The 10,424-nt window shown below is 46.8% G+C and overlaps 1 protein-coding gene across 1 annotated transcript; it reads right to left on the bottom strand.

The window, feature by feature from the left end:
- Positions 1-2,201: 2,201 nt before the first annotated feature.
- Positions 2,202-8,568, bottom strand: FGF3 (fibroblast growth factor 3). The gene is made up of 3 exons (XM_051621619.1): positions 8,310-8,568; positions 6,218-6,321; positions 2,202-2,534 (listed from the first exon to the last, which is right to left on the bottom strand). Exons 1-3 carry the CDS (start codon positions 8,566-8,568, stop codon positions 2,202-2,204), a joined length of 696 nt encoding a protein of 231 aa, XP_051477579.1.
- Positions 8,569-10,424: the final 1,856 nt, after the last annotated feature.

Here is a 10,424-nt window from a genome sequence, read left to right as displayed (position 1 = left end):
TGGTTTTGTTACAGGTTGAGGTGAAGTAGATAAGAAAGCAGCCAAAATAAGTATGGCACAGAAATAATGCATGGGGGGAAAAGAGCTCTCTTAAGCTTCAGCTGTAGAAGATCCTTCCCTGCCAGCTGCACATACTGACATTTTCCTTCCCTTGCATTTTGTTTTTGAAGCTGGAGAGCCAGGAGCACTCCCTACATCCCTCCCTTTCCTGCCCAGTCAAGTTATTCAGCCCTCACCAGTAGCCTGAAGGGAAAAAGAGAGCTGAGCTAAGGTAGCTGGTGGTGTCAACACGGTGTCCCCAGAACTTCATTCAGTATTTTCAGGTATTTTGTAAAAGCAGGAGAACTTGGCAATGGGATTCATGGTTCTCTGTACCCTCTTAGAAACCTAGGTCTACTCTGTGTGCACCACCTTGCATTATTTAATGCACATCATTTAAGTGTCTTTTTACATTCTTTCAGTATGAAAGAAAGCGGAGATCAAGGAATTTTCCCTTTCTTATTAAAACACTGTTTCCTTCTTTTTTAGAATGTTACAGAAAAGATAAAAAGGTGGAAGGAATGGAGCATATTTTTTGGTAGAAAGACACCTTTCTGGTTTTACCTTTATAGGGATGTAGACAGTGTTAACCCTGTAACTGCTAGGCTTAGTAAACTTATTTTGTGGACTCAATTTCTTCCCTCTCACAGAATTCACCCCTTAGGGATGGAAGATTCCCACTACTTAGTTTTAAATGAGTTGTTCAGTGGGAACCCCACGAAACCACCTCTGTGTCAGTATTTCCAGGAATGGGATTTGCACCTCTCTGTTTCCATATAATGTCAAATTTAACTTACAGCTCTTTTGTTAAATTCAGATGGAAGGCTCATTTCTGCAGCTGTATCAGGGCCTAATTCTAGGAAGTGAAGAGCACAGGGCAAAATCTTATTTCAAAATAGTTATTTGAAACTATTCTTTGTGCTTGTCAAGCACATCTAAATCTTTGCACTACTCTGTCATCTCCTGGTTGTGAAGAGAATTTTTTAAAGCTTAACTCCTTGCTCAAGATTAAACCTGTGATGTGGACTCCCCTCAACTTTGTAAAAGCTAACTTCCAGCATCTGTGGATTGAACTCAAAACTCAGGATCATTAAACCCTGTCTGGATTTGGAGCTTTCAGTTTAGGACTACCTTGTGAAAATAACAAGCATTTGAAAAGAAAGGAAAATCAGAGCATAGCAGCCACCTTAAATCAGCAAGTCTTTACAGGTTTCATATGCCCAATGTGACTGTTATTTCCACCCCCAAACAGCTAAAACATACTTAACCTAAAACTAAAACTTCCTGTAGGAAACTCAGCTAAACAAAAGTGTCTGATAAAGATTCTCACCTCCAGTGCTGAATTTTGCTATATTGCAAGTTCAGTCCACACCACAAACTCAGCATTCACGTCATAATTGGCTCCTGTTTTATGAGAGGACTCATCAGTTGTTAAGCAGGGATATATTGCCAAAGCTTGGCCAGTGCAAATGCCACTTTATCAACATTCATTTATTTGAAGGACAAGGTCAGATGTCTTGGGATTTTACAAATTCAAAAATACTCCAGCAACGTGTAGGTCTGTTGAAATGTTTGAAGTAGCTTACAATTCTACTCTTCTTGCACAGTCATGGAAAAAGTATAATTGACACTGACTGATCATAAAATAAAAATAAATATATGTAAGTTAGAAAATAAACCTGTTTTCTAACTCCTGTATTCCATAAAAATAGGAATGTAGCATTTTACAAGCAACTGCCAAAAGAGCCAGGGAAGTGCTACACTTGCTCTCTGGGCACAACATTGGAAGGTGTAAAATATTCATATGATCTGGGAGAACAGGGTCACTGAGATAATACCCTGTGGCAAGTTAGAATGAAAATACTAGTAATTCATTATTATTATTTTTAGAAAAGAAAATGTGAAAGTCATTGACAAAATTATTACATCCAGCTAATTTACATTTGAATGTGCCTTTTTTTTTTAATCTCACATCTCTTTTACCACAGATAATAATTCTACAAGAACTAAAAGTAAGTGATGTGACTTTCAGTTATATCATACAGTGTCTAAAAAATGTCCGTGTTAATGCCTGTCAAACAATCACAGCTGTTAGTTTTTTTAGTAGTATTTTGGAGCCTCTCAGTCACTTCCAGCCCCCACACAAGCTCCCTCCTCCCCTGTCAGTGGCCTCTCCTTCTTCGCTGGTTCTTGCTCGGGGGCTTCAGGAGACTCTCGCGGTATTTCCCGCTCGTGTGGAACAGTCGGACCATTTCATGGTCTTTGTTATCCAATACTCTGGGCAGAAAGAGAGAGGATTTCTGTGTCCTGCGAGTTTTAAAGCCCCTTCTGGGTCGTCCTTTCCCGTTGATTGAGACGTACCAGAGTCTCTCTGCACTGGCCTTGCGTTTGGTGCCAGCTCTGTTAGGGACAGTCCGGTAGAGACGGGACGCGTAGGTGTTATAACCCAACTCATGGATCCTCTCCACAAACTCACACTCTGCATTATAATTTTCCTAGAAACAAACATGAGAAAGTTTAAGTAAGACTATATGGGCAACAGCTCTCTTCTACCTCAAGAGGGTTGGACTAAAGTCTTAGGCAAGACCCTACTCAGTTTTAGGATAAGGACAACAAACAGAAACGGTGAGAAAAACTCCAGCTGGTGCTGTAAAAGGTGACCAGAAGAGAAGAGCTGATCCTGCTGTGCAACAAGGTGCTGTCAGCAGTGTGAGTATACTCTGTGGGCCAGGGGTGGAAAGAGGCCAAAAACCAGTTTGAAAACAAAAAAATGGCAAATGAATAGGAATGAACAGCTGTGCTGATTGGTCAGCTGTAAATTTAAGGGGTTTGTTCTTGCAGATGTAAATCCACCCATGAACTGGATGGATGATTTAATTGCTGCCTATCAATATTTGGCATCTACTAAAAAGGTAAAATGCCACTTTAACATAAAATGTAGCTCTTTAGTTCTTACATTAGTAGTCAGATACACCTGCAGTACAGCCAGTTTGTTGCAGATACGTGAGCAGTAAACAACACCTTTGTGAATCTTCTTTGTTTGCTTCAGCAGGACAAAATAAAAGTACACCCTGCCCACCTGTCCTGTCTTCCAAAATGCTAGGGTGCTCGTTTGTCACAAACTATAAGGGAGAATATGGACCCATCCTGGGTGCTCACATTTTACACCATCTGTTAAAATTTGCCCCTTTTCTTCTGGTTCTCAGAACTGAGAGAAAACAGTCTGTAAAAGCCTGGCACAAGGAACTCCCTCCTCCCTGTAGAGCTGTAGAAACGGTGCAAATGAAGGACCTCCCACACTGTATATCTTTTCTTAATTAGAAAAAACATCTTTGCTGTACCTGTGTGATCAATACTTCAATATCTAATGTATAAAGCACACAGGCAGAGGGGAACTGCCACCATGGTCTTTATGGAGGTTTTTTATTTAGCATTGCCTCTCAGGAGGACATGGGAAGAGCACAGGTAGCCAGGCTGGGGCCAGAAAAGCCATAGGCTCCAGTAACTACATGTCTTTAATGCTGTTCACTCATCAGAAAGGCTGATAAGCATTCAACAAGATTTTAAAAGGCTCCATATGTCTCAGCTTCACAGCTGTGAAACGGAAATGCCCTTCCTTGCAAAGACAAGATTCTCATATGCTGTGGTGCTGGAGCCCACGCAACTACCATATGTAGGTAGATTTGTCCTCCTGTCTGCCTCAAGTTCTGGTTGTAGAGGGTGTGTTGGAGCTAAACCTAGAGGTTTATCCTCACAGTCTGCTAAGGACACAAAGGAATTCTGCAGACTCCACAAACTCAGTTTATTGAGATGGGAATATTGGTGATCTAAGGGATAACAGAGTTTTTCCAATGCCATTTCATAAAACGCTCCCTATATAATTATCCTGAAAGAATTCAGCCTTCTTTGAAACAGGGGCCTTGCACAGGTTCCTGGCACAGTAATATCAGTTAAGCTGTTGGATAGTTTTTTTTAGACAAGCAGTCAGGACATTTCTCTCGAGCTGAGCCCTCACCCTTTGCTTCTTCTGTGAAAAAAGATGGAGTGGAATAGCCTTCCTGGATTGTCCCTCCAGCTCTGAAACACAGCTCTGAAAAAATCCCTCTCCAACTCGAGCTGGAACAGCAAAAATTATCATTTCTGGTTGTACAGAAACCTTTCATGGCTATTTCTTGGCACATGACAGCCAAACAAACTTCAGGATGCTCCTCACACTAGAAAGGGAAGTCCAGGAGAAAAGGACTCTCTAGGCTTTTCTCCACTCCAGGAGAGGAACTTTTTGCTCAGAATATGTTTAGTCTTATTTTAATTCAGTTGAATTAATCTGGAGGAAAAACATACCTACTTTGAACAAGAAAAAGTTAAGAAAGAACCTGAAAATTTATCCTTCCCATTAATTTCTCTGGGGCAGCTGATGGAGAAGCTCCATTGGAAGAGACGCTCATCTTAAACAGAATATGAATTGGAAGCAAAGAAGTTGCCAGCCTTAGGCTTGACACAGCAGAACTGGTATGTCCTCATTCTACTTCACACAGAATCTTAGGGGTTGGAAGGGACCTGGAAGGACTGTCCAGTCCAGCCCACCTGCCAGAGCAGGATCACCCAGAGCACATCACACAGGAACGTGTCCAGGTGGGTTTGAATGTCTCCAGCCAAGGAGACTCCACAACCTCCCTGGGCAGCCTGTTTCAGGGCTCTGTCACTCTCAAAGGAAAGAATTTTTTTCTGATGTTTATGGGGAACCTCCTGTGTTCCAGTTTGCATCCATTGCCCCTTGTCCTATCACTGGACAACACTGAACAAAGCCTGGCTCTGTCCTCCTGACACTGCCCTGAACATATTTATAACCATGGATGAGGTTGCCCCTCAGTCTCCTCTTCTCCAAGCTAAAGAGACCCAGCTCCCTCAGCCTTTCCTCATCAGGGAGATGCTCCACTCTCTTCATCATCATTGTGGCTCTTGGGCTTGCACTGTGCCAAAATTGTTGGAGATCTGCTTCTCTGCACTAGTAAAGAATCATCATCTTTACAGGCAGGCCATTTAGTCAGTGTGCATCACATGAGGCACGTTACAGAAGCTGGGTGGGTCGTGAACACTATCTGAACACTCTTGAAAAGGTGGAGTAAAACACATTAAACCAGGGAGGCAACTGTCTTGATTGTGTTACCTGAGTTGCATTCATGTGGGAAAAGCTCACGTTGCTCAAGGGTACTATCATGCTGTTCAAATCAACAGAATTACATATCATGATTAGTTGGAGGAAGCCATTTTCACATAGCAATATTATACCCTCTACAAATCTCTTTCCATATCACAGGATTCCTGGAGGAACTGCACAGTATGGCTGTTACACAGGAAGAGACCATGGGGTTGGTAGGGATGTAATCAGAGACAACGGATGAAATTCAAGGAGGTAGATAATGTGCAGGGTGCACACACTGACAACCACGCCTCAGAATGTCCCTGAGTGTGGAGAAGTCTAAGGTGAAACATTTGATTCACTAAGGAGAAATAATGGCTGAGAAGAAAGGCTCCTAGTGCTATTAGTAGAGCCCAGATTTTACCTCACAGATCAGGAGAAAAAAATAGGTCAAAGGAGCAGAATAAGCTGATTGGTTTTCACCTTTATCCTCTTGCACCTTCTCCTACTTGCTTTCCTTGGTTTAGCCCTGCCTTTGAGTACCTTTAGATTCTTTCACTGCCCAACCAAAGGAACAAAGGAACTCCCACCAGGAGGCTGCTTTCCTGTAACAGAGATGCTCTATTTCTTCCGGATGTATTTTATCTGACATGTATATCTGCTGCCAGTGTCCAAGGTCAACATCAAATGTCAATATGGATAACTCTGACCAGAGATGGACTTTCTGCCTGGCAAAACCTGGCTCCTGGGGTCTTTAGCAGTGCAGCCAACTGCTCAGACCTTTGGCCATACATAAGAACTCTGCTGAATACACCCTTCTGCCTTTGGCTGAACAGGCAACAAGAAAGTAAGAACACAGCATCTTTCCACTTTTAAAAAGCATACTGATTGGTTGCCTGTAACAATTCCAGGCAGAAATCTGTTATAGCATTACTCTTTTCTGTAGAAATGTTGATTGATAAGAAATTAGTGCTCCCCACTGGACCTGTTCTCCCCAGAGGAAACGACAGGCATCTGCCAGTCTTCAGTAAAACTTACTGATGCATAAAGTCTGCCCCTTTTGTTCATGGCCAGGTAACTGCCAGAGAATAAGCCCTTGATGGCAACAATTCCAACATCAACAGCAGTTATCTCCAGAATACCTAGAAAGAGAAACAATTATGAGATACGTTGTAGCTCCCCATCCCATTTTGAGGTACATTTGCATGACTGTTTCCCTGCAGAGCATGATTTCATCGCTATCACTGGCTCACACCAAAATCATCCTGCAATCATGTGAATGAAACGAGACTGCTACTTGAAACAATATAAAGCAACGACAAAGTGGTGATTATTTGAGACAAGCTTGGCAATAAATCCCTGGATGTCTGATTAAGGTTGAACTCTTTCAAAAATGAAGAAGATGTGACACTGAACTAGAGGTTCTCTTAATCCTATATGTATATTAAAAAGTTTAAATCCTCTTTAATGCTTAGGTACACAAGAGCTCTTGACTTATTGAAACCAGTCACAAAGCTGTCCATTTGAGGACAAAGCCCTTGCTAAGGTCTCCAGAGGGTAAAACAGAGTGAGTTTAGAGCCATGTATATAATCATGAAAGGAACTTGTCATTTAAGAGGTCAATGTAGTCCTCCAGCCAAAGACAATATGATTGTCTGAGCCAAATTAAAAGGGAGGAGATTTTCAGACCATCAAAGATGGTGTCTCAACCACAAGAAGTGTCACCCGACAGGCTGGCACAATACCTGCCAAAATGTTTATGTCCAACCAAATGTGCCACCATGCTGATGGAGGCAGAGATGGCTCAGCAGCTGTACTGCTGGACCTGCAGGGCTCTCCAGTTGGCTGACCCTAACTCTGCTCTCAGTTCTCCAGTACTGGCTTGGTGCTGCCTGTGAGAGTTTGGAGGCAAGAGGTGACCCCTGCACCCAAACATTTCTGCAACGATAAAGCAGAGCCAGGGGGCCTGTCCCCTCTGCAGAGCTGGGTTTCTGGCCTGGCAGTGCCTGGGAGAGCCGGGGTGGATTTTGTACAGCTGGTTTGAATCAGGCACCGGTTGGCTGTTGAAGGATGCCTCCTCCAGGCTTTGATAGCGAGGGGGTTTTCCTCTAGGAAATAGTGGGTTTCCTTTATGGGCTTCAGGCAGATCGCTGAGGTCTCTCTATCTCTGTGTGCCACCACCAGCCGGGATTTAAGCTTCCTGGGGTGGTGGGGCCGGGGCGGAGGCCGGGCTGGGTGCGGGGGCGTCCAGGGCTCCCCCCCGGGGTTCCCCCCCGCTCTCCTCCCTCCTGCCGCCCTCGCACAAGCCCCCTCACTACCGACATATCCCGTTTCATCTTAATTACCGCAGATCTGGGCACATGTCAAAGGGGACAGATGTGATTTAGCCCGTGGAAGCTCAAGCTCCCCCCGCGGGAGACAAGAAGGGAGCGGGACCGGGAAGGCGGGCACTGGGACTCAGCCCCGGGGAGGTGTGAGACCACCGGGTGCCCCTCGGGTTGGGCCGGGGCAGGACTGGCATGGGGAGCCCCCGGCAAGCGACAGGTCGGGCTGGGTGCACTGGGTAGGTTCCCGCTCACAGTCGAGGAGAGCTTGGGAAGGAGTTGGGGTTTGGGGGTCTGCCCCTCGGGAACTGAGTCCCTCCGCTGCTGAGTGGGGTTCCCGCACCCCTCAGGGCCAGCTCCGGAGTCCCCTGCCCGGGCCGGGGGCAGAGGGGCTGCCCCGCGGAGCCCACCAGCCCTCGGGGACGGAGCAGGAGGGTGCGAGGGCGCGGAGCGGGCGCTGCGGGTCCAGAGGAGCGGGTCCCGAAACGCCGGGGCGAGGTCGCCCCGAGCCCGACCAGGGGAAGGGGCGGAAGCCCCGGCAGCTGGGGGTGCCCCCGCTCCCCGCCGAGGAGCTCCAGCCGCAGGGCAGCTGCTCCGGCCCCGGGGCAGGAGCAGAGGCGGCATCGGCTTCTCCTCGCTACCGTCCCAGCACCCGCCGTCGCCTGTCGGTTGATGCCGGAGCAGGACGCAGTTGGTCCCAGCGAGAGACCCCCTCCCCAGACACCCCGGCCCGGGGTGGGGGGGAGTGGAGAAGGATAGGAAAGGTGTGAGTGGAGAGGGATAGGAAAGGTGTGCCCGGTACTCACTGAAGACGCTGTTTTTCTCCAGGGTGCCGTTGATCCTGCCGTTGGGGTGGATCTGGAGGTGGTACTTGGTGGCACAGTAGAGCTTCCTGCGCCTGGGCGCTCCCCCGAGGTGCTCGTAGACGCCGCCGCGACCCCCCGCATCCCGGCGCGGCCGGGGGTCCCTCGGGGAGGCACCGGCGGCCTCGGGCACCCCCTCGGCCCGCCCCGGGTACCACGGCTCCTGCAACAAACTCAGGAACAAGATCCAAATTATAACCATCGTGGCATGATGGCCGCAGCGCTTAGTCTGCTGGGGAGATGGAGGCTTGGAGCGAATGACACCAGGGGTCCCATTAAAGCCGTCTTGCTAGCAGCTCTCCAAAGTTGCAGAGCACACACTGATTCGAGCCGTGAAGCATTGGCAAGTTTTTATCAGCCTCGATCTGTCCCTTTTATCTGTCTCAGATTTACTTAAATCAATAGACATCAGCAAAGGCCACCGAAGAGTCCCAGCTGTTTGTATTAGATGGAGCTGCTTTGCTCAGCCTTCTCCTTGGGTTTCCAGATAGACAGACGGCATGCAGGAGAGACAGAGAGGCAGGAGAGAGAGAGAGAGAGGGAGAGTCAGACACCCACTGAATTTCGGCAAGAGACTGTGGGGAAAAATAGTTGATCGATGGAGCATAGAAATAAAAGCAGCTTCCTGCAACAATAGCCCGATCTGCGACCAATTGATACAAAGCAGAGGAGGCAAAAGGTATCAGTCTCGTGTGAACTCCCAGAGTGCAGCGTGGATAAAATTACACAGCATCTCTCCCCGGCACAGCACACACCCGCACACCCCCGCACGGGGGGCTGGCTGCGCCCGCCGCCCGCCCCGCTGCCGCCCGCCGGCCCCGCGGAGAAGCGCGGAGCAGCCGCGGACCCTCCGCCGGGCACCGCCACCCCCTGCTCAGCCCGGGGGGCGTCCGCGGCAGCCGGGGGGTGGTGGGGTTTTGGGGTTTTTTTTTTTGGGGGGGAGCTGATGCTGGAAGCCAAACATCTTCGGGAGGTGGCTTTTGGAAGTGCGCATGTTAAAGGCAGGATAAATAATAATAATAATAATAATAATAATAATAATAATAATAATAATAATAATAATAATAATAATAATAATAATAATAATAATAGGTGCGGGAGCCTTCTCGGGGGGCGGGGGCGAGCACGTTTTAATGGCTTTCACTTGGGAGTCAGGGTTTCTTCAGCCTGCCCACCCCCACTTTGTCCCCCGTGTCCAACACAGTTATTGCTAAATCAATCAGTTCACGGTGACAAACAAGACGCGTTATTTAGATAGGTCTTTAGGGATTTAGTCATTTCTAAATTAACTTAGACAAAGTAGGGCCCGGCGACTGTTACTCTAGAGGTCCCTGAATGCATTTGCCAGAAGTTGGAGCTAATCCTGTTCCTTTGCTGTGGTGCCTGGTAAGTCTCATTAGCTGTAGCAGATCTGCACTCGCTACCATGTAGCTTCGCACAACTGCCTACGCTTTCAAAATATGATGGAGCTACCTATAAATAAATGTGAAAGAAGGCAAAAGGTTCAACAGCTCCGTGAATTACGCGGTCCCTGTGTGCTACTCAAAGGCAGCTCGTTAATTAGATTTGCATCTGAAACAGGCAGTAGGAGTTTTGGGGAAGTGTTTGAGAGATAATTAGTATTAATGTGCTTGAAGGGCACACAAATACACCTTTGAAGTGAGTCACGGCAGAATTCAGCGTTTGACCTTGATCAAAATAAATTTTTTCTCCAGAACAAGAAGAGGTCTATAAAATATTTTAAAGACATTCCTATGTAGAGCCAGAGGATTTTCTTACACCTTAAAGAGAGCGTTTTAAAAAAGGAAGCTTTTTACTAGCGGGCAAATAAGTGAAGGGATACGACCTTTTCCTAAAAGGAACGGCAGGAGGATGAAATTATCTGGAAAGGTACTCCCTGTTTTAAGCTGTGCGTAGTATGTAGTAGTTCTCCAAGGCTAAAAGGCTTTTTCATTACATAGTCGTCTGGAATAAAAGGAAACACATAAAAAAACCCACAAGCACCCCTCACCGCCATTACCACCCCTTCCTCCCCCTTTTCTTCTCCACAAGTTAAGC

Source organism: Apus apus, chromosome 5 (genome assembly GCF_020740795.1).
Source record: "Apus apus isolate bApuApu2 chromosome 5, bApuApu2.pri.cur, whole genome shotgun sequence".
NCBI lineage: Eukaryota > Metazoa > Chordata > Aves > Apodiformes > Apodidae > Apus > Apus apus.
Note: the sequence above shows the minus strand (reverse complement) of the source record. Positions and strands in the feature narration are given on the sequence as shown.